This window comes from Solanum dulcamara, chromosome 4, assembly GCF_947179165.1.
Source record: "Solanum dulcamara chromosome 4, daSolDulc1.2, whole genome shotgun sequence".
Taxonomy (NCBI): Eukaryota; Viridiplantae; Streptophyta; class Magnoliopsida; order Solanales; family Solanaceae; genus Solanum; species Solanum dulcamara.
The window spans coordinates 7,933,292-7,958,010 of NC_077240.1; the positions used below are offsets into that span (position 1 = coordinate 7,933,292).

Consider the following 24,719-nt stretch of genomic DNA (forward strand, 5'->3'; position numbering starts at 1 on the left):
GTACATCAGACTGCTCCTTAATTGAAGATGAGATAATAATGATTGGAAAAAATAATTTCAAGACAATTTCTTCTCCAATCAAACGAATCTAAAAATACTAAATTATATAGATTTTTTGAATTAGACAAGTAAAATTATACAATTATTTTTAGCATAATGAATGTGAGGATGGACGGCGGGAGTAAAAAAAAATGGAAAAAAAGTTTGAACTTTCAAAAAATAAGATTTATCTCTAATCTTAAATCTAAAAAAAAATATTAAGACCACTAAATCGAACATTTATTGTTCAATCCGCGTAGAAAAAAAAGGTAAAAAATAAAAAAAAGAATGGAAATCCAATTCCAATTGACGTATATAGATGTAAAAAGTTAACTGTTGACAGAATCATCACCATTCACGTAATTCCCGCTATTTTCTCTGTTTCTGCACCCTTACATAATTACATTATATAAAAAAAAAAACTGGAAAGTTTAAAGATTAGTCTTTTTCTTGAAAGTGGGGTTTTGTATAGATTCATGTACAGTAATATATAGGAAAAAGAAGAAATTTTGAGAGGTGGGTAATGATGGAAGATCAAGAAAATGAAGGAGTTGGGGTGATGATAATGGAAGATGGGAAAGATTTAGAGAGGAATATTTCAACGGCTTCTGAGAGAGGTTTTAGAGAGCCATTGCTTAATTCCAAGAGTAGAGTGAATAATACCTCACAAATTGCAATTATTGGAGCCAATGTTTGCCCTATTGAGAGTCTTGATTATGAGTATGTGTAAATCTGATTTCTCTTTCTTTTATTTATCTTCTATATGGTTAATTTGTTTCCACTGTAAAAAAAAGTGATGGGGTTGCTTTTTTCTGTTTTTTCTTTGATTGTTGAATCTTCTTGCACATATTTTGTTGAATGTTGTTTTTGGTGAGTCAAAGGTAATTGCTTTGCATGGTGTTGATATCTTTATTGAATATCTGATCATCTGGTTCAAAATCATGGCTTTTTCATTCCCTCTCTCTTTTGCTATATAGTTCTCCCAAGTTTTGTTCTTTTTGTTTAGCTAGATGATTGAATCAACAGCAAAAACAACATACCGAGCATAATCGTGATTCGTGGGGTCTATAGGGAGGGTAGTGTGTACGTAGATCTTACCCGTACCTTGGAAGGTAGATAGGTTGTTTCCGATAGACCTTCGGCTCAAGGAAGAAAAATGATAATAAAATTCAAAGCAGGTCGAAAAAGAAGCTAGATGTGTGAATCAGATGATGATAAAAGAACAGTCCTTTTAGCTGGGTGATGGCAGAGAAGAAAAAAGGAAAAAAAAAAATCAAGAACCGTTAATGCCTAAATCTTATAGTCTCTATTGTTAATAGAAACTGGAGGGTCTGTATATAATTGGAATCATCCTCATTGACCTAACAACAAGGTAGTAGGTATTGGTCCCTGTCTGTGAATTTTGAGGGCTGAAATTCTCGGTGAAGTGTGGGTAATGGACATAATCTCTACGTTGCTTTAAAACTTTTGCGTTTAGTTCGGATTCTCAAATCTCAGACCTTCTGTTCTGGTCATTGTTTATCGGTCTACTTCATGGTATTATCCCTGTGATACTGATTATAGTTAAATAAGATGCTGATTTAGAGAAGTAAAACATCCACTTTGTAATAGCTCCATCCTTTTTAACTAGGAAAAATGAAATGCATGAAGCCTCATGCTAAGTACTGTCACTCAAATTGCTTGCTTCTGTTATTGGTCAAAGAAGATACAAAGTTTCCGGCTTTGATGTTTCATATATCATATATTTAATACTGCCCTAATATATTCTTTGCCCATATCTGGTGAACAGGTTTTAAGTAAATCTTTTCGTCTGTCCGGAATCACTGGAAATATCTATGGGTTGTCTGATTTGGCATTGCTAATTCATTTTTTGCAGCATTGTTGAAAATGACCTATTCAAGCAAGATTGGAGGTCAAGGAAAAAGGTCCAGATATATCAATATATCTTCCTAAAGTGGACACTTGTGCTTCTTATTGGATTGAGTACAGGACTTGTTGGTTTCTTTTTAAACATAGCGGTGGAAAATATTGCTGGCTTCAAGCTTCTGCTTGCTAGTGACTTAATGCTTGAGGATAAGTAAGTACAACTTCCATCCAGGATAATAGCTTCTCAATATATGTGGTAAATTTGAACTGGTTTATCTTGTATAAAGCGCCAAATACAAATGTGGAATTTAATGAATTTTCAAACTAGGAAAACTTGCAACTGACACTGTTCAAATTACTTCAAAATGGTGAAAGATGCAATTGAAGCTTTTTCAAGACTGAGTAGCAACTATTATGTGCTGTGATGCTGTCATAGTTAAGATGCCTTAGGAGTCTCGACCATCTTACAGGTTAATTGTTTCTGATGCATGACAGTTTTATAGCATGCAAACTTCACAACAGAATAGCAAAGCAGTTCTGCACACTTTTCTTACTACTCCCTCTGTCCCATTTTAAGTGGCACCCTTTCCTTTTTAGTCTGTCCCCAAAAAGAATGTCATCTTATTATATTAGAAATATTTTAACTTTTAAAAATGATTTACAACAACACAAACATCTAAGGATATTGTTTTAGACCACAAGTTTCAAAAGTCTTTTTTCTCTTAAACACCGTGCCAAGTCAAACGGTGCCACATAAAATGGGATGGAGGGAGTACTTTTAAAAAATAGTTGTTGTGCATTAGGAATAGGAATATGAGATAGATGAAAAAGCGTGCAAAGAAAGCAAACATAGTTACCAATTGTTCCAGGCTTCCAGCATATTTAAGTTTTCAAATTTTTCTTCATCTTACTTTTGGTTTGAATCTTTAGGTGTTTGGGAGTCTTTTAGACTGGTAGTTTATTTCTTAAAATTCGTGTCTGGATGGGAACTGGGGTAACTTTATCTCAGTTTTCCTTTTAAGTTAGAAGGAAAATTTGAGTTAATGTAGATATCAGGGATACTTTCTCATTGTTGCGTGGGTGGTGATAGTCCAAGCAATTTTTGATATCCTTTCTAGTTAGAAGGATAGTCACTGGTTTGTTCCCTGTACTTCTTCAAGTAGCTTTTGTTTGATCGCTAACTTCTTTGAAGTAACTATAAAGTGATTTTATTTCCACTGCAGGTATTTCCGTGCATTTGCTGCTTTTGCAGGTTGCAATTTGATTCTTGCAACTTGTGCTGCGATCCTTTGTGCATTTATTGCACCTGCAGCTGCAGGGTCAGGAATTCCTGAAGTTAAAGCATATCTGAATGGTGTGGATGCTCATTCCATTTTAGCTCCAAGTACATTATTTGTGAAGGTGGGTCTTTCTCTCTCCCGTCATGTTCCCATATTTGGATGCCCACATGGGTGAAAGGGCATTCTTATCAAACTGATGTAGGGATTTTGACCTTACTTGTCACAGTTCAAATATCAATGCTTAGTTTTCCAGGCATGAAAGATGAAGATGTAACACAATTAAAATTGGATGTTTGAAATGGAGGATGCTGCAGATTATTATGCGATATACGATATCTCACCGAGGAAAAACATGTTCGGTAGAATGGTTCCAAAACGAAAACCTTTCCTAGCTATGAGACTCAGAATCAGGGCCTTCAATTAGTTGTTTATTCATCATCAATAGAAGTATATGTTTAAGGATTATATTTTAATACTCTATAAACATGCATGTTTCATATGTTACACTCCAGTCTAGTCTGTGTTGTTTTTTTCCTTACCACAACACTAGATAAGTAATAATAGAATGAACTTCCGAAGAGGAAATTGATTGACTCAGTTATATGACTTGTTTTATATTCATTAATCAAACTGTTCCGTTGAATCGATAATTCGTCCATGCTTGCGTTTCATTTTTCATCCTTTTGTTTGATTTCTCTGTCTGCAGTATTATATTGAACTATCAAAATTTAGATGTGGATGCTTTAATACCTTTGCTGTATATAAATCCAACTGTCATTTCTCTAGCAGACTCAAATGATACTTCTGCTTGTGGTTCTGTGGTTGGGAAGTCTTTGAACCTGTAATGCTTTATTTTAGCATTTGATATTCTCATTTGCTGAAAGCCATTCATGGAAACACTAATTCATATGTATTTTAAACTGACAGATAATTGGTTCTGTTTTGGGTGTTTCTGCTGGATTTGTTGTTGGTAAGGAAGGACCCATGGTCCACACTGGCGCTTGTATAGCGAACCTACTTGGGCAGGGAGGCTCCCGCAAATATCATCTGACGTGGAAGTGGCTGAAGTATTTCAAAAATGACCGTGACCGCAGAGACTTGATCACTTGTGGTGCTGCAGGTGGTGTTGCAGCCGCTTTCCGAGCCCCAGTTGGTGGTGTTCTTTTTGCACTTGAAGAAGTAGCCTCATGGTCTGTCTCCCTCCCTTCCTCCACCCCCACCCTCTTTCTCTCTCTCTCTCTCTCTGTATTTGATTTCTTAATGAGGCTAAAGTGAAAAAATCTTCGTACTAGTTCCTTGTTGTATTAAATGGATGATCTATGAATTGGTAAATTGGGTAGGAAGAACATCTGAGTAGTTCTATGGGCTGATATGTGAAGGGTATTCCTAACACGTGTTTTGATGAATAAATGCTCACTTGCAGTGTGACTGTAAATCAGAACCTTTTTCAGTTTTCAATTCTGCATATTAATTAGACGATTGATTGCCTTCTGTGTAGTGCTGTGGACTGATATGTGAATGTTATTCCTAACACGTGTTTTGGTGAATGCATGCTCAATTGCATTTTGACTGTAAATTACAACTTTTTTCAGTTTTTCATCTCTGCATATTAATTCAGACGATTGATGCCATTCAATGAACAATGCTGGAGAAGAACTTCTCTCCGTCTCCTGTGGTTTCAGGAGGGAATTTGACATGTTAGAGATTTTGAACTATTAAGTCTGAATAGAAGGGGTTTCTCTGTGAATAATCTAAATTTATTGTCTCTCAACCCACTCATGGAGAGTGGGAGTTACTGCATCGATAAGCTGTGAACTTAAGGTTTGCAGGTATAGTTTGTCTCCACCCCATTCCCAAAGATACTGTCTTTGTTTGATTTAGATGAGAAAACTTAGATTGATGGATGTTAGATGTGCTGTGTCCACAAGGTTGTCAAAGATTCAACATCATGTGGTTCTGTGGCTTTCGTGAACCTTCTAAGGAAAACATACCAATAATCCATTTGAAGATGCTATCCTTTTCCAGTTCTTTTCTTGTTGATTACTGGCTTATAATCATCATAAGAAGGCTGCAGTCTTAAATATCAACTACTCTATTTATTGTTTTAGGTGGCGAAGTGCTCTACTTTGGAGGACTTTCTTCACAACTGCTGTAGTAGCTATGGTGCTTAGATCTTGCATTCAATTCTGTCGGAGTGGGAAATGTGGACTATTTGGTCAAGGAGGTTTAATAATGTTTGATGTGAATTCAGGAGCTCCTAATTATAACACCGTAGATGTACTGGCAGTATTGTCAATTGGGATTCTTGGAGGCCTTTTGGGAAGCCTTTATAATTATCTTGTGGACAAGGTCCTGCGGACTTACAGCATCATTAATGAGTAAGTCTCTTAGTTCAGCTGGCGCAATGTGTTTAGTTACCTCACTTATCAGTGTGCATGTCCTAACCTTAGGAAATTAACTGCAATTTAAAGAAGTATGCAAAGTTTTACTTAAGCATGTCTTGCGCTTCTTGTTTTATGATGCTGTGTTTTTATCCCTTTGTGCCTTTCTTTTTGAGATGGGATTTGGAGTAGATAAATACAATTGTTCCATAATGCGGGTTATGGTGTGTACAAAGGCGGATCAAGGATTTTAACTATATGAGTTTTTCGGAATTCTACCAGTCCATTTTATATAATGGGTTCCAAATCTATTTTTTGTATTACTTTAGTCGATATTTTAACACATACAGGGTCTGAGCCACTTGACTGGTTGGAGAGGAGCGGCTGTGAAACGGCGATTCCCCCCTTTCCATTGAAGTAGGGAGGGCCTCCTTCCCCACAAAGCTACTGGGTTTGGTAGAACCCCGTCGCTAAAGCACTAGGTCCGCTTGGGTGGGTAAAAGCATAATTTGTGAGGATATATTATCAAATCTCACTAACATTAGATGTCCTTCCTTTCCCAAGTTATTTGATGCTTGTCAAATATTATCCTTTATTTGTGTCTTACCTTTATATTTTATATATGGTATTACTTTTACCACTGGTTATCACATCACGTGTGCTTTTCATTTTCCCATAAGGAATTTAAGAATTTGAATATTCTTTGTGCTTGAGCTTTGACTGCTGCTTTTGATTTTTCCATTTAGCTGATATTTTGCAATGGATTGCAGGAGAGGTCCTGCTTTCAAAGTCATGCTCGTAATGACCATTTCAATCCTGACTTCTCTTTGCTCGTATGGTCTTCCATGGTTTGCAAGTTGCACACCGTGCCCTGTAGGCTTGGAGGAAAAATGCCCTACTGTTGGTCGCTCTGGAAACTATAAGAATTTCCAGTGTCCAGCTGGGCATTATAATGATCTGGCCTCCCTGTTTATGAATACCAATGATGACGCCATCCGCAATTTGTTTAGTGCAGAAAATTCAAGCGAATTCCACCTTTCTACACTTTTTGTCTTCTTCGCTGGGGTATATTGCCTTGGCATTATTACCTATGGAATTGCTATTCCCTCTGGGCTGTTCATTCCTGTCATACTTGCTGGAGCCTCATATGGACGTTTTGTTGGGACTGTCTTGGGTTCGGTCTCTAATCTTAATAATGGCCTGTTTGCTCTCCTTGGGGCTGCCTCCTTCCTTGGTGGTACTATGAGGATGACAGTATCACTCTGTGTCATATTACTTGAGCTCACCAATAGTCTGCTTATGCTTCCATTGGTGATGCTTGTTCTCCTTATATCAAAAACTGTGGCCGATAGTTTTAACAATGGTGTCTACGACCAGATTGTGAAAATGAAAGGCTTGCCCTACTTGGAAGCACATGCCGAGCCTTACATGAGGCAATTGGCTGCAGCAGACGTTTGTTCTGGGCCTTTAGTAACATTTTCAGGTGTTGAGAAGGTAGGGAACATAATACACGCTTTGAAGTTTACTAGGCACAATGGGTTTCCTGTGATTGATGCACCGCCATTCTCAGATGCGCCAGAGTTTTGTGGACTTGTTTTAAGGTCACATTTAGTTGTTTTGCTCAAAGGGAAGACATTCACGAAACAAAGTGTACTGAGTGGCTCCAGTATTTTGAAGAGGTTTCATGCATTTGATTTCGCAAAACCAGGATCAGGGAAGGGGCTTAAGTTTGAGGATTTGTCCTTCTCCGCTGAGGAGATGGAAATGTATGTTGATCTCCATCCTATCACAAATACATCTCCATACACAGTAGTGGAAACCATGTCTCTGGCGAAAGCTGCAATCCTTTTCCGACAACTCGGTCTCAGACACTTGTGTGTCGTCCCAAAGACTACCAACGTAAGTCTATCTTCGCCCTTCTCATCCCCGGCTCCCTCTAGGATAATTACACATAAGACAAGTTACCTGATTCAACTGGTTAAAATACACAGATAGTTTAAAATGAGATACTTGCATGACATAACAAAATCACCATATGAATGTCTTGACATATAATTTGATCTTTCTGATGTTTGTTTCTGCATCCAACTCTACAATACTATCGGAAACAACCTCTCTACCTCTCAAGGTAGAGGTAAGGTTTGCATATACTTTACCCTCCCCAGACCTCACTTGTGGAATCGCACTATGACTATTTCTCAAGATTTGTTTCTTTTAAATTTGCAGAGGAATCCAATTGTAGGAATCTTGACAAGGCATGACTTCATGGCAGAGCATATAAAGGGACTGTATCCACATTTAGTCCATCACAAGTAAACTAACTCTTTCAACAGGCAATTGGTCAACCATTATTTAGAGAAGTGTTATGCACACTCCACCATTGAGCTCTCTTTGTACAATCTTACTAAATTTTCATTTCATTGTTAAATAAATAGAAGAAAGATGATCTTAACAGCACATGAATCAATTACAATTTTTATTTTATTTTTTGAATTGGTAATTAACAAAAAAATGTGTTTAACTAGATGCATCATTATTAGTTTCATAAAATTCGTCAGATAATAAAATTGGGAAAATTGTGTTGGAAATGATCAAAGAATAATCCGCCGAGTTATCTGGTATGTTTTGTGGGCAATATAACATCTCCTTTTGTAATTTTTGATGTAAAAGAACAAAGGGGCTCAAATTATTTGTTGTGATATCTAAAAATAGTTGTGTCCAATTATTTGTCATTTTATAAAAATCAAGAAAAGGCTAATTGTGTTTTTTCATTTATCGTTGTAGTAATAGTCAAAAGAATTTTTAATCTTTTCTTAAAGAGCGTGTAATATATAAACATTGAGAGAGCACAATTTTATTTGAAATATTAATCTCATCAATAGAAATGATTGGATCTATTATCTAGTGTACATCACAAATAAAAACAAAATTCAATAAAATTAAACTATATATAAAGAAAATAAGCGGTATTACGTAATTTTTAAAAAATTCATTTCAATGATCTTCTACGTGATAACACCATAAGAAAATGAGCATATTAATAAAATAAAAAGTACATATTTTACAAAATACATAGGATAATTGGATGATGTTCATCTATAATTAACGAATTTCTGTGGAAAAATACTGAAGCTACTAAATTTAAATATATTATATTTAAACTTCAAAAAAAGGTATATTAACCTCTAAGTCTAAATATAAAGTAAAACGAGCATAGATTTTACAAAATAAATTTATAAAATTTCACAAATACAATCATTAAAAAATACGCATGCGTATTAGTTGAAGATATTTAATTTAAGGGACTAAAAATGTAAATTTCCCCTGATTTAATATATCAAAGAAAATATTAATTTGCAGGTGGTGTCCCCTGTCACGTACAGGCGCATATTAGTCGGTTCAGATATACTAATTTGTAGTAACTGCCGAGATGACAGTCCAACGATCAAAATTCTAAGGATTTATTTTTTTATCTTTCACAGAAAATAATAAAAACCTAATACCAAATCAGAAAAAGCATTTCCATTATCGCCATTTTCGGTATCTGTTAAATCTCCAACAACTGTCTATCCCTTCTTCGCCGTGAAGCTCCATTTTTCGCAATTTGCAACTGCATTGTTCCCTGCAATTTCAGTGAAGGTTATAGAATGCATGTAATGTATGAGTGATCTGATTGTGGTATTTTATTGTGCGGGCTGGAGATTGTTTGATTTGGTGGTGAAGCGGATCAATGGAGGCGATCGAGGAATTGGAGCAGCTCGGCGACGCGATGAGGCAAGCCGCTGCGTTGTTAGCCGACGAGGATGGCAATGAAGCTGCCGCATCGACTAAACGGCCTTCAACGTTTCTCAATGTAGTGGCGCTTGGAAATACTGTAAGTTTCCTGTGCCATTACTACATGATTTGTGTATTGTTTCGGTATATTCTCTGATCTGTCTGTGTTAGTGTTGAGTTATCTTCCATAGATGCAATGCCGCATTGTGTGTGAATTTTGGAAGTATAACGTACCTATTTTTCTACAAATGAATATTTGTTAACTTGATGCAAATATGCGCTTATAGTATATGCAATCAGCAGTTGCATAGTTAGCCGACAAGAACAAGCATATGATTGTCGAATAATCAAGTTAATTCTTCATTCACTCCTTGTTACTGTGTGGTTAATATATATATATATATATATCTAATCTTTAACAATATCTCAGGGTGCTGGTAAATCAGCTGTATTGAACAGTCTTTTAGGACATCCTGCTTTGGTTAGTTTCTTCTACTTAAAATTTCATTTAAATTGATAATTTCTACAGATAGATTCATATGATAATATATTGCTGCAACTCTCTGTTCATGCTTCTATATATTGTTTTACCTTGATTTGGACAGCCAACTGGTGAAGGAGGTGCTACTCGTGCTCCTATATGCATTGAACTTAAAAAGGATAGTTCCTTAAGCAGCAAGTCAATTATTTTGCAAATCGACAGTAAATCCCAACAAGTCTCTGCAAGTGAGGCCTACTTCCAAGCTGCAATATCCTATATACATATTATAGTACAGTTCTCTATGAATCTGTTTTCACTAAAGGCTTATAAATAGGTCATACTCTGATCATACTTGTTCACTCTTTGGCCCAACAAAAGGTGCTCTTCGCCATTCTTTACAGGATAGACTAAGCAAGATCTCATACAAGAGCCGAGATGAGATATATTTGAAGCTTCGAACTAGTACAGGTGTGTCTACTTTAGAAGTGGTATCGTTGTTTTCGCTTTGTTTTTTGCCTTGTTAATCTGGTAGTAGTATTCTACACTTATAAGGGTACTTACTCCATTATTGGTTGACGTTATTTTTCTTATTAGAGTTTTCAATCCTAGGATTCTTCTGCTGATACTTGTTATTTGCTTTAGTTGAACTTCGGTAGTACATGGTCCATAAACTAGTTTTGTGGTGCACCTTAATTGTAATGGATTTTTTTTTGTTTTTCCTGTGTTGTTTATTTAGTTGATGTTGGATCTCATAAATTTGGATCGTCTTCTACTGATGTCTCTCTGTCCAAATTGCATGAGCAGATAGTTTTCTACTTATCTTTGTTGTTTTGTGGCAAAATTTTGTGTTAAATGCCTTTTGTTTTACCTTGCTGTACAGCTCCTCCATTGAAGTTGGTTGATCTACCTGGAGTGGATAAGGGACATATTGACGATGCATTGGTTAGTGCGAGATTGCGCATCATGGATTCTATTTAAAATTCACTTTCTTATAGGAGTTTAAAGGCTGTTCTTTTTTCCTTACAGAGTACATATGTTGCACGCAGTGATGCCATATTACTAGTTGTTATTCCGGCTGTTCTAGCACCGGAAATTTCCTCGTATAAAGCACTTCGACTTGTGAAGGAGCATGATGGAGAATGTGAGTTGTACTATCAATGTTTCAATTATTAGTTTCAAGGAAATAAAATTTTCCAAATAAATATGTATTTCACAAAAAAAATTCATCACTTCTCCATATCTTATAATCGCTGAGAGAATATTTTGCTAATGCTTCAGGTACAAGAACTATAGGTATTATTAGCAAGGTAGATCAAGCAGCTTCAGATCCAAAAGTTCTTGCAGCTATCCATGCGCTTTTGCTAAACCAGGGACCACCAAGCACATCCGATATCCCATGGGTTGCTTTGATCGGTCAATCTGTTTCTATAGCCTCAGCCCAGTCAGGAAATGTAGGCAATGATAATTCACTAGAAACAGCATGGTGTGCTGAGAGTGAAAGTCTTAAATCAATATTAACAAAGGCCCCTCAGAACAAGCTTGGCAGGGTAGCATTAGTGGAGGCCCTTGCTCAACAGATCCGTAATCGAATGAAAGTCAGACTTCCAAATCTCCTCTCAGGGTGATGGCCTATCCCATTGCTTTAATTTCACTTTCTTGATTTATATTTGGTAAAATTAGTTTCAGAAACAATTTTTTCAGTTTTTCTCAATTTAGTTTGCAAAGCAACATGTATTGGTAATTTCTTTTTCCCGTTCTTTGGGCAACACAAATTATGTAAAAGTTGCAACAGGTTGTTCAGTGTCATATGACATATTTTAGTTTCTAGTCTTAGTCTTCCTTTTATCTTTTTTTTTTCATTGGCTTCTTGTAAGGACACACGATTTAATCCTTGCTTTATAACTCCTGCAGACTGCAGGGAAAATCTCAATCAATAAAGGATGAACTGGTAAAGTTTGGCGATCAAATGATTAATAGTGCTGAAGGTACAAAAGCTTTAGCCCTTGAGCTTTGTCGTGAATTCGAGGATAAGTTTCTGGAACATCTTACTACTGGAGAGGTGAGTCTTGAAGTTGGAAAAAGAAGAAAGCGTAATGACTCTTTTAAAGTTTATAGTCATGATATTGCTAACATGTTGCTAGAAGTTTCTGTCAAAACAATTAGTCCAATTTAAAAGTTAATTCAGAATTGTCCTTTGAAAAATCAAGTGCTACTGGAAATGAGTGCTACCTTTATTAGTTTTTACCTTTTTGTTGGTATATGTTTATTGACAAGCAGGTGGGAAACCTTTTTTTTTTTTGCAACAAGTCAAAAATATTTTTTGATGGCACACTAAGAGGGTGTCAAAATATGTCTGTTTTGAGTGTGTGGTGCATCCACATCAATCTATCAAGTTTTCTCAACTACCTATACAAAAGAGAATACATCTGTCAAGTCTCCTTTTCAGTTTTTTGTTTATTATGTTAACCTTGAGGCCCCTCTGGCAATTAGGATCTATGATTGGTATACAGAACCATGTTCTATGTTAGTTATTTTCTTGGTTTAGAAGTGTAATCTCTTTGGGTATATACTTACTGCATGTAAGCTAATTCTGTAGGGTGGTGGTTGGAAAGTAATTGCAAGTTTTGAAGGCAAATTCCCTGATAGGATTAAGCAGCTTCCTATGGATAGACACTTTGAGTTAAAAAATGTGAAGAGGGTATACTTCTTACTCCATCATGGCTTCAGTCAATTGCATCTTTATTGAATGATTCCTTATTCTTCATTTTCTCAAGTGACTCTTCCATGTTGATTGAAGGTTGTGCTAGAAGCAGATGGCTACCAACCTTACCTTATTTCTCCCGAGAAAGGGTTAAGGTCTTTAATAAAGGGTGTATTGGAGCTGGCGAAAGAACCTTCAACACTTTGTGTCGAAGAGGTGATCCCTATCCGATATTATTCTGCTTTATCAAGGCAGTTTTTAGTTTTTGCTTGACATATTCAGTAGTTTTAATTGTATCTCACTATCCCCTCTTCCCTAACTAGTTTCTGATTGAGGCATAATAGTTGTCACTTCCCCTGTTCTTGACAACCACCAAAAGGGAAAAGATGTAGAGAATCTTTTTGCAACTTTTATATCTTTTTCCTGGCCTCATGCCACCACCTCATATCCTTTCCCCTTCCCCTTACGATCTTTTAGATTCTTTGCTCACAAATTTCAATTATTTGGTTAACTAGAAAAAATGAAAAATTCTAATATGATGATGGAATTGTAGCTCCTATAAACATGATTCTATCAAGACAACGGTTGTGGTTAGTAGGACTTGTGACAGTCTCTGCCTCCAGCCTTTTGATACCCTTCAATTGTTTCATTAAGTGATTTCCTTGGGTAGTACTAATTTACTCTTATCATCTATGTTAATCATAAATTATGCAATTTTGGCAGTATATAATTGTCTTGCAGAAGCATTTTGTTTTTGTTCTTCTCCTTTCAATACCTTGGCTGGCCTTTGGCAATACTCTCATGAAAAATGAACCCAAGTTAATCAGAAATTTTGCATTTTTGGCACTATACAATTGTCTAGCAGAAGTATTTGGTTTTGTTCTTCAACTTTCAATAGCTTGGATGGCCTTTGGAAATACTCTCATGCAAATTGAATCCATGTTGATTGCAACTTTATCTGTGCCTGAGACAGTTAATGAGAAATTGTGCTTCCTTGAACATTTGTCCAAGGACCTGTGCAAGTTACTTCTGTATGTTCCTCTTTCTACATTCTAAATCGCTTTAGAAATTTTGGTAGGTACACCGAGTACTTGTCGATATTGTCTCAAAAGCTGCTAATTCAACACCAGGTCTGGGAAAGTATCCTCCTTTTAAGCAAGAGGTGACCATCATGCAAATTTGTAATTTTACAAGTTGAATCTTGTGATATTCATGGCTTCTTATGGAAATAATTCATCTTAGGTAATTGCAATTGCGACTACTGCTCTGGATGGTTTTAGAACTGAAGCAAAGAATATGGTTATTTCCCTTGTTGACATGGAGCGGGTTTATGTCCCCCCGCAACACTTTATCCGTTTGGTGCAAAGGCGGTATGCTCATAATCTGGCTCCTTCCGTTGGTCTCTTTCCAATATTGTTATCATATTTTTGCATTCATTTAACTCTGTTACCTCAATAGGTAACATTTTTCCAGAAATAATCAGTTTTATGTCAAAATGTCTAATAATCATATTTTCAATATTATTACAATGTGAGACAAATCAAGCATAGACTCATCTATGGGTTTTACTAGTTGTAACCTGTTATTGTCTGTCGATTTTGTTCTAGTGTATTTGTAAAGTAAGTGGACTTTGAGTCTAACTCAACCTTAAAAGGAGGAACTGAAATTCTCTTGGAAGCTGAAATTCAATTGTGCTTCCAAGAGAATTTAATCTCAAGATGCAGTTGAACTTTTTGTTTTTATTATCATCATCAAGGTACCGTAACTTTTACCTGATAAAAAAGAAAATCATCATCAAGGGGTGTTTCACATTGATGTTATCTCATCTATAAAAGTTGATTTGAGACACAAACTGAATATGGGAGAAAAAAAGAGTAAGAACCCTCATATTTCCACTCGGAGCTCCCAGTTAATAACCAAAAGAAGAACAAAAAAGAGATATCAAGAACTACTCTTTTGGAAAATACTGGGAGTGAGATGTATGTACTTTTATGGTGCATTTTCATGTTTCTTTCCTTAATGTTATTGCTCCCAATTATCTGTTGTTTAGTGAACGCTAAATCCTTGGTTTCTCCAGGATGGATAGGCAGCGGCGTGACGACGGCCTGAAGAACCAATCCTCCAAGAAGGCAGCAGAGGCAGAGCAATCCATGTTGAATAGGGTAGGCCAGTCTTTCCAATGAGTACTGATTGCTTGAGTTCTTTACCTTCTGCTGTCCTGAAGGTTTGGAACTACTTGAATTTTCTCTTCTTTTGTTTTATGAAGTAAGTAGTATTATAAATGACATCAAGAAGATGCATATAGCAAAATAGTTACAAAAGAGTGAGATTGTTAGGTCTGTTACAAAGAGTCATATACTAAGGATAAAGAGCTAAAGTCCAACAACTTCAAATGAGAATCTGGAGATAGACTATCCCAGCTACACAAATCTAAAAGAGATCTAGCCTTAAGTGATTGGTTTAGAGTTGATATACCATCAAAACATCTTCGATTCCTCTCATTCCGAACACGCCAAAAAATACAGGCAGAAATCATTTTCCAGACTTGTCTGATGGATTTATCAACTTTCCATGAAATCCAACTAATGTAGACCTCCTTGATACTGTCAGGCATGACCCATCTTAAGCCAAAAATTGTAATGAACATGTTCCAAATATCAGCAGCCACTGTGCAATGTAGTAGGAGATGTCTGTTGATTTCACAGTTCTGTTGATCATTTTCCTTCTACTGAGATTGTCTCATTTCTTTTTCTTATTCCTTCCATGGTTATTATGAGTAGAAAAATCTCTCCTAATTGAAACTAATTTTCATATAGGCAACCAGCTCACAGACTGGAGGTGAACAAACTAGTGGAAGCTCAAAGTCAGGGAAGGATAAATCAGCTCAGCAAGATAAGGATTCACAAGAAGGACCAGTCTTGAAGACTGCAGGACCCGATGGGGAGATAACAGCAGGTTTAAATTACTGCGCTTAACTCCAATAATTGTTGATCTAGCACTAGATAAATTCTTGGTTCTCTCCTTTTGAATCCAATAGGTATATGAGCATGATTGATAAACAATTAAACACATAAAAGACATGATAAGTATTTTGTTGACCTTGATACAAAATGTCATTTAGCTTTTTTATTTTGCCTGTTTTAGGGGATGCTTCTTTATCCTTCTGAACACTGTAGCCTGAAGTGAAGGAATTTTTATATTGATTTATCTATTTTGTTTAGTCTTGTCGGAGTATGTTGTGCAAGTGTTTCTCATAGTTTGTTGCATTTGACAAGTGTTTGCGCTGCCAGAAGAGCGTAAGATAAGTTCTTCTTAGTCTTTCAGAGTCGGGTAAACCAATAGTAATCATGGTTTACGTAAAGTTTTCAGTAATATATATATCAGTCTTACTTGCTACTTATAAATGTAGCCTTTAGTTGGTCCTCTAGTACTAGCACCGGGCCTTATGCCAATGTTAGGTGAACAAAGAAACAAGAAAAGCAAAGTTAGTATTCTTAATAATGTCTGTAGTTGGTGTAAGATTTTCGATAGAATTATTTTTAACTTTTTCCATAGATATTCTCTACATTTGTAATGCAAAATCACTTTTATCATGGCCAGAGAGCTGAAAATGAGATGAAGTAGAGAATGAGTGACCATTGTGGAAACACTTAGAGGTTACCCATCTTATATAAAATAAAACTTGATATTACATTGTAGAAAATGAAGTTTTAACAAAACCCCATTTACAAGCATACTTGCATTTCCATATTCACTATAGATCATTATTGGAGTCACCAAGAATGCTGTATTGTTCTTGTTTTGTGATTTTGAATATGCTCCTTGTGAAGCGAGGCTCCTTTATAGGAACCTTGAACTACATGAGTTAAGACAAGTATTCTAATTTATGGAATTCATAGTAATTATAATTTACACTATTCTTAATGATTCTCTTGGCTTTCAGCATAATAATTATAAACAATTCATGCAAATATTTTAACACCTCTCCTTATATTCAATGTGTCTTCTCAAACTCAAGGTGGTGAAACAACTTGACTTTGCTTATCTAGAAATCAAGAAATACTAAATCTTTAGGATAATAGTAAATAGTTGCCTATTAAGTGTCGCCAATTAGTGAATAATCACTAAAAGAAAGTTGTGTTGGAATTCTTTCACTTGGAAAGTTACTGATAATCACACAGCTAAAGTGCTTCTTGCCATACATTCAAAAATGAACATTTTCTCAGTTACCAGGAAGTATGGTGACACAAATATCTAAGATATCCCTGGCATAGTTTGAATTGGCGTTTGAATAATAAATGAAAGAGTCATTGGAATGGTGACGGAAAAAAGTTGCTGGATAGTGGTTGGAAGAATAGCAGAGTAGTGGCTGGAAGAGAGGTTGCCACAAGAATGGCCATAAAAAAGAGGTATGGAACCGCTAGAACAATCCCAGGAAGACAGTTGTAAAACATGGAAGAAAACAAACTTTGGCTTCACGGGTTGCCTTATGCAGAAGTTACCTAAGTCTCTACCAAGATCGTAAAGGCTTTGATATCGCGTGAAAAGAAAATGAAGAGTGAAAACCCCTTTTGGTACTGACTGAAACTAATTTAGTGCACCACTCTTTACCGAAATAAAAATCTTATTTTGAAGTACATGAAATAAGAAAACTTTCCTAATTCCTGAAATTCCTAATAAATAAGTCATTAATAATATCTGCATGGCATTCCTAATAATTCTTTTGACTTTCTACAATAGCATTTTCATTAAGAATATTTGACACTAATTTCTAATGATTCTTGATCTTAAACACGCATTAAAATGTATCAAATAACTGCAAAACTTTAAGAAAATACTTGGGTGGTATTTCTAAGGATTTTATATCTTGGATTAGCCAAACTTATAATCACATACATTCCTCCAAGCTAATGTAATTATCTGGAGCCTTTGAACTTTAACATTGTTCCCAGATTCCTTGTTTGAATTTTTTACTGCACCAAAGTGCTAAAGTTGTTGTTCTTAACATAGCTTACGTCTGCATGCAGGGTTTCTTCTGAAGAAAAGTGATAAAAAAAGTGGCTGGAGCAAGCGATGGTTTGTTTTAAATGACAAGACTGGAAAGGTTAGTATTGTAGCGTTTTAAGCCATTCTAATATTAGCTGGTGAAAACCCATTGCTTTACTGGACCTAATTATATGTATGTGGTCCTTTTATAGCATTTCCTGTTGGAGTAATTAATTGTAGGAACTTACCATTTAGTTTGAGATTAATAATGAAGTCAACAGCTCATGGTAGAAAGGAGGAAAATTAGAACTACACTTCCAAGTTTACTGAAAGTTCATATCTTATTTGTAGTTGCATAATTCATATTAAGCAGTGAAAAGATGTTAGTACTTGTATTTTCGACCAAATGATAAGACGTTTCCGTATTTTGATACTGTTAAATCAAATCCCAAATTAGTTTCTCTTCAGCTGTATTTGGGCCTATTTAAAAGGGATGTCTACTCTTTTTAAGTTTTTCTTTTCTCTTTATTCATCTTTCCAATTTTTCTAAAATTCATAAACTGTTCTGTTCAAAATCTTAGAAGAAATATATATATGTCCAAACCCAAGCTTCAATTGGAAGAGTTTGGAAGATGAACCATCCCCATTCCCCAAGTAAGGTATTATATGTGCAATAAGAGTGCGAACAGAGAAAACTAGGAAGACTTGGACCCTCTCGTTGGGCGATAATATACCTGTGTACTACAAGGAATAGATCTTCCAATATATGATGACTTAATGTTGTTCTCCTTGTGGGTCACCTTTATATATTTCTTGTACATGAAATTTGTCCCCATAAAGAGAAAAAGCTAAAATTGAGCCCTCACTAGTAGTATATAATGTATCAATTCTAGCAAAATTATGAGATATTATACTAGTTAGTTTGTGCACTGTTTCATAGCTTTTAGTTATGCTTTTGCAGCTTGGATATACCAAGAAGCAAGAAGAACGGCATTTCCATGGTGTAATTACTTTGGAGGTACTAAAAAGCCATTTGTTGTTTTTGAGATCTAGTTCTTTGATATTTACTTTTTAATTTTTGATAAGTACTTTGTACTCGTTATATATTTATAGATTTATTAGGAAAGCCTTCTGTGAGTTCATTTTGTTTATTCCAATTGTTACTCTGTTGAGATTGCTGGGTAAGCTTTGACAATTTTGTGGTTCTCTTGATTGGAGGTATTTTCAGTTCCAAAAGTGTTTTTCAGCTGTTTTGACTCGTGTGCTGCTTCTTTATCATTTGATAAGTTTTCTGGCTTCAGTTTGTTTCATCTAGATTGTTCTTTCCATGTTAAGGTTATATGCAACAAACTACCAATACATATTACACAGCTCTTGATCAAAACTTTTGGGGCATGTTATGTTTCATGGTTGTGTACATCACTGAAGGATTTTTTAATTAATTTCATGTTCTCTTATCCCACAGAAAAGACTGTCTTTAAGTTGTCAGAAAAAAGTAGGGAAAAAGGAAAAAATAACTTTATGAAGGATTTTGTGCGTCGGATGTAGGGTTATGTTAGATGTAGGAACCACATCATGTGCAAATCAAATATTGCAAGAGTCATCTGGCATATCAAAGTCCAGAAAATGAGATAAGCCACCTCTAGCCTATAGGAGTAACATTTAGGGTTTCCACCCTCTTAGCATCAAGTTCTATGAGCACATTGTTTCTTTGAAGAGTTGATGGAGATATTGGTTAAAAATAATGCACATTTAGCTTAGAAGCTGCAAAAAGATGGACTTGGTCATAGAGTCTAGATATCTCTTTAAAGTTAGATTTTTGAAAATTCAAGGGCTAAACATTGAACTTCACTATTCTCAAGCTTATGAATCAAAATCTTCTGACCTATTAGTCTAATGATGCTGCACTTATCATAATTCTATATACGTCTCTGTGCTTTTCTTTATGGAAATTGTATATATTATTTACTCTAATCTCTATATTTCAAGATTGAATATTTTTGTCGTATCATTGTCCGTGTTCATCATGTGCAAGAGAATCGAGAAATATTGTATTGAAAATGATGACCCCTGGTGTTAGAGTTATCAAGTGATCCCCACTCAAAGGAAGAATCTGAAGAGAACATTGATAGTCTTTTGCTTTTCGTGTATAGATTCTGGGGAATGCGTACAATTTTTTTGTTGTTGACTTGGTTTATTGTAGTCTTTTAGCTTGCTGATATACGGATAATAACCCCATCTTAATAATTGATTTGGTGCTGGTTATCCCTGGGTTTTGTATGTGCAATTTTGCTTAGTTTGTATGGATTCTCAACTTAGTTAATTCAGTATCAGCAAGACACAAATCAGTCTATCTAGAACGAAAGTCCCCTAGGTGATTCAAGAGCAAAAAGATTTGAGCAGATATCTCGCCACTCAAGGTGGAATTATCAAGTCTTGAAAGATTATAGCTAAAAGTGTGATTGATTTGTTTTCCTTTTTTCCCATATATTTTAGTTGGAGAGATGGGTGGGGTGGTAAAGGAATAATAATAAAGGTCAAATGCAAGAGAGTTATTTATGTGTATGGCCACCTAAAAGCTTAACTTGTTCAAGAGTGTACACTTCTATTTATTTTTCCTCTACATCATGCTCTTCACACGTGGATCCAAATCTTTTTCTTGGTATAAGCATGTGAAAATATTTTGTTGACGGTGGTGATTTTTGAACTAGGACCTCTCCTACTTTGGTATTCTATTGAAGTATACAACCACCTCTTGTAAAAGTTAGAACTATTACTGAAGGAACACTTCTATTACTTTACTTTAGATATTCGACAAGGGCAAAAAGAGAATTCATGTGCCATTTGTAGAAGTCATTAAAGTATATCCATACATGACATGGGAGTGTATATGCTATGTAGTCATTGCTTACACTATGTTCTTTGATGGTCTCCTACAAATGTAGTTTCATGTATGTCTATGTCATATGTTTGTTGATTTCTAGGTTACCAATAGTTGAATGCACTTTCTATTTGATTACCTGCCATAGTCATGCACCAATTTTCTAAACAAACTGCTTCTAGTGTATAGTTAATGGAGAAAATACTCAATTAACATATCAATATTCTTTTGATTTTTCGATTCTTTAGGATACTAGAAATTACTTAAAATTCAGTTCTAGTTGAGAAGGAAATTTCAGAGTGATTCATGTATCCATCGAGAAATTCTGAACATGACGCACTGATCACCACTTTTTGTGACCTTTCACTCCTGGACGTGGGGAGCAGAAAGGAGATGTTTTCATTGTTCATAAAGAGGTTATATTAAATAAGCAATTACGCTCTATTTCCAGAAGAACTGAAAATATGATTTTGATACTTATAGAAGATGTACTTATAAAAAGTATGCCCTTTACTGCTGTGCTTGAAAACTATTGGAGAAGACCACGATTTGACCCAAATCAGTATATTCCTTCATACTAGATATTGCATTCTGTCTATTGTTGTTTCTTAAAAACTTACAGTGAATGGCTGCATTTCTACGTGGGTTTTGGGTCAACTGGAGAAGTTGTAGCTGTATTTGGCTTCGGTTCTGATTGTTGTTGTCAAAATCTATGAAGAAATGTAAATTATTGGCTATTGAGTTTTTAGAGATTAAGTAACATCAATTAATCAACCTCTATATTCATTTCAGCACTCTATACACTCATTTTATTCCAAAACTAAATAACTTGTCTTTTGATGAAAATTAGAAGTTCTCTAAATCTCATACTCATCCTCATTTACATTAACTAAACCTTCATTTCATCTAGATGATATCACTTATATGGATCTTTTGCTTCCATTTATCTGTTTGTAGCTAAATCCATTTTGAGAGACTGTAGATCTTTTGAAAAAATTTCCCTCAATGTGATTGTGGGTATACCCCATCCCTATTTACACCTTGCACCTATATACCAACTCATACGGAGATTTATGTGGGATATGGCCAAAAAATTTATCTTCTGTATGTGCTTCTTGCTTCCTTCAGTTGAATATGATCATTTGTAATCTTGTACGACTGACTGGCTGCACATCCACTTTAATAACTGCATTTCTATAACATTCATCTTCTGGATATGTTGGCCCTTTATCTTATCGTGTAACATGCTGTGTGTAACTTTCAGGAATGTAATCTTGAAGAGGCTTCTGAAGAAGGCGAAGGACCATCAAAAAGTTCAAAAGATAAAAAGGCAACTGGGCCTGATGGAGGAAAGGGACCTAGTCTCGTGTTTAAATTAACAAATAGGGTTCAATACAAGACTATTCTTAAAGGTGGTGCATATTCCTGAATTTCTTTTTGCAAGGGGATTATATGGTTTGTTCTTTCATATTTTACAACCAATTTTTTTACATTGCAGCCCAAAGTACTGTTATTTTGAAGGCAGAAACTTTGGCTGAGAAGACTGAGTGGTTAAACAAATTAAAAAATGTTATAAGTTCTAAAGGAGGTCAAGTTATTGCTGATTCTAGTACACCTATGAGGCAAAGTTCATCAGAGGGGACACTTGTAAGTAGCAAAATGCAGTTCGTTAAAAACTCAGATTAATTTATTTGCAGGTTCTTCCTATAAATGTTCCTTCAGTTTATTCATCATAAGCAGTTTCTTTAGTTTACTTTACCAGATTACTGCCATTGTCTATAAATATTTTACTGCTCAAAGCTTTTTAGTGCCAGGAGTATTCTTCTTGTCTTACCTGTAAAGAATCTCTTCATATTTTGGCTTCTCGATAAGATCATTTAATTTGTGCACCAGCATTTTATGGAATATTCTCTTTCCGCAATCTCTATTGTCAAATATCTTACATGGAAAATACTTGGATTATTTTTTTATTTAGGACACGATGACTAGGAAACCTGCAGATCCAGAAGAAGAACTTCGATGGATGGCTCAAGAAGTACGTGGTTATGTTGAAGCTGTTCTCAACAGCCTTGCTGCTAATGTACCGAAGGTCAGTTTAGTGTAATCGTTATTCCCTGCACTTTTGTTCTTCGTACCCTGTTTAACTTGGGATAACTGGTTTTCAGGCAGTTGTTCTTTGCCAAGTAGAGAAGGCCAGAGAAGATATGCTTAATAAATTGTACAGTTCTGTCAGGTTAGCAGCAGCTGTATTTCCTTTCAGGAATCATGGTTACTAGGCGCTCTGATTTTGACCACCATATGTTTGCCGAGGATCTTTTTTATATAAGAAATCAATCTCACGAACTTTACTTTATGTGAAGCTGATCAACCCATAATATCTATGGCATATGAAAGTGTTTTGCATACAGCCTTGTTTGTCTTAACAAAACTCTCTTTATTGTTTGTTATCTTTGCTTCTTTCTAACTATCTTTTGACTGTTCTGTGTATCAAAATGTGGACTGTAGTGCACAAAGTAGATCAAAGATCGAAGAACTACTCCTGGAAGACCATAATGTGAAGCGTAGGAGAGAGCACTTTCAGAAACAATCCTCTCTTCTTGCTAAGGTCACTCAGCAGCTTAGTGTTCATGATAATCGAGCAGCTGCTGTGTCTAGCTACTCAGATAGTGATGGAGCTGGTATTTGGCAAAACCTTTGATAGCTTTTACTTGAAGCCTTAACCTTCAATTCTTTGATTGCTTTTTAGCATTTTAATATGTTCCCATCTTAAATTATCAAAACGAACTCCTGTGGCATAATATACTGCCTCCACAAAAATAAAAATGAAAATGAGTTTCTCTAATGTGTAATTCACCATTACCTAACATATGTATCCTCATATGAGTTGAATGACTGCCGTCTGGTGAGCTATGTTGGATTTCCATGCCTAGAACATGAGTTAGGGTGTATTTACCTAGTAGGAGATTTGCATAAGTTGGCCGATTTAAAGTGGTTGACACTTGCCCTTACAAACTTCAGTGAGCAATGATAAAATTAAGTATATGATTAAGATATCCCCTAAAAAGATGTTAGTTTAGTTCCACAGGACCACAATTCAGTAAAAGATAGGTCTAGTGACCCTGGGACACAAACCTTAGTCTAATACCGCAAGCTGACGTAGCAGACTTCTAATCTCGTGGGCTTTTAAATAACAAATGCGGTTGATGCCGAGAAGTATTAAGATTTTAGACTCTTTATGGTATGAAAGATAACATAGTTGAAACGTCATTCCACACCATTGCACTTAATGTGCAAACTTATCAATGAATTAACAGCATAAGAGAAAAGCTGAAACACCACTTAGAAAGCTTGGAACTTATTGTTTCGGAACCTTGTATTAATCAATGCTGCAAACTGTAAGTTGTCGACCACTGTACTTCAATTTCCAATTCATCCCCTTTCTCTTATTTGTGTATACTAAGGGCTTTTCTACAAACTCAGTTTATCACCAATGTTTTTTTTAACCCTTGATGCCTTGTGCTTCTTTTAAAGCTATAATTGGGAATTATATTGGCATCTGCAGAAAGCGCCTCAAGATCTGGAGGACAGTCATCAGGTGATGACTGGAGATCTGCATTTGATGGTTCTTCAAATGCCGCTCAAAATGGTGATGCAGGGTCTAGAAGTCGTCGTACACCTAGCCGGATGCCACCTGCACCTCCTGGTTCTGGATTTAAATCCTAGACATTTGATTCATATTCTTTGTAGCTGAGGAGGTTTTGGTTCCTGCTCTCTTCTTGGGCTCTTGATGTCGTCGGATTTTGTCACGAGATCTTTGTATTCATAGATTCCACATTTTAGGTAACATTTTAGCTATTGGTCCAGTGGTCTCCATTTACCAACGAATAAGTTTTCCCGTTGCTGCTCGATCCTCTAACCCTGATGCTACTTATTGATTTCAAAGTAAGGAGTTTCAGGACAATCTACATATATAATTTTGTGAGGCGTGGACGTCCGCCTCTATTGTTGGTTGAGCTTTAACTGATAAGGTTGCTTAGTGAAGTTGGTGAAACACTTCAAACGTAGATCATTCTTTGATTCATAATCTAATTTGATGCTTCAAGATTGCATCTTGCATCCTTAGGTTTGACGCTTAGCTTAAACTTTCCACACCTTTCTCCAGCAATGTTGATCTAACTTCAGGGAAAAAGTTTTTAAGTGATTTTTTTTTGTCACGGTTCTATAATTGAATCATTAATATTCTTCTCCTCTCGTAATTCTTTTTAAATCATTTGCCCGAGTTTCGAGCAGTTGCAACTTGTTACTTCTTGTGCTGGATCATTTTTAATCT

The 24,719-nt window shown here is 35.6% G+C and overlaps 2 protein-coding genes across 2 annotated transcripts; both read left to right on the forward strand.

The window, feature by feature from the left end:
• The first annotated feature begins 378 nt into the window (after nucleotides 1-378).
• LOC129885938 (chloride channel protein CLC-c-like) lies at nucleotides 379-8,020 on the forward strand. The gene is made up of 7 exons (XM_055960428.1): nucleotides 379-759; nucleotides 1,916-2,116; nucleotides 3,129-3,306; nucleotides 4,113-4,375; nucleotides 5,294-5,563; nucleotides 6,337-7,465; nucleotides 7,793-8,020. Exons 1-7 carry the CDS (start codon nucleotides 563-565, stop codon nucleotides 7,880-7,882), a joined length of 2,328 nt encoding a protein of 775 aa, XP_055816403.1. The 5' UTR covers nucleotides 379-562; the 3' UTR covers nucleotides 7,883-8,020.
• Nucleotides 8,021-8,985: 965 nt separating this feature from the next.
• On the forward strand, nucleotides 8,986-24,566 carry LOC129885939 (dynamin-2A). Its single transcript, XM_055960429.1, has 22 exons — nucleotides 8,986-9,440; nucleotides 9,771-9,821; nucleotides 9,946-10,066; nucleotides 10,200-10,289; nucleotides 10,702-10,763; nucleotides 10,848-10,962; nucleotides 11,100-11,442; nucleotides 11,733-11,880; nucleotides 12,418-12,519; nucleotides 12,619-12,738; nucleotides 13,601-13,684; nucleotides 13,765-13,892; nucleotides 14,600-14,684; nucleotides 15,339-15,477; nucleotides 17,550-17,626; nucleotides 18,470-18,526; nucleotides 21,654-21,801; nucleotides 21,888-22,036; nucleotides 22,365-22,478; nucleotides 22,555-22,622; nucleotides 22,895-23,067; nucleotides 23,952-24,566. Exons 1-22 carry the CDS (start codon nucleotides 9,297-9,299, stop codon nucleotides 24,110-24,112), a joined length of 2,679 nt encoding a protein of 892 aa, XP_055816404.1. The 5' UTR covers nucleotides 8,986-9,296; the 3' UTR covers nucleotides 24,113-24,566.
• The last annotated feature ends 153 nt before the right edge of the window (nucleotides 24,567-24,719 follow it).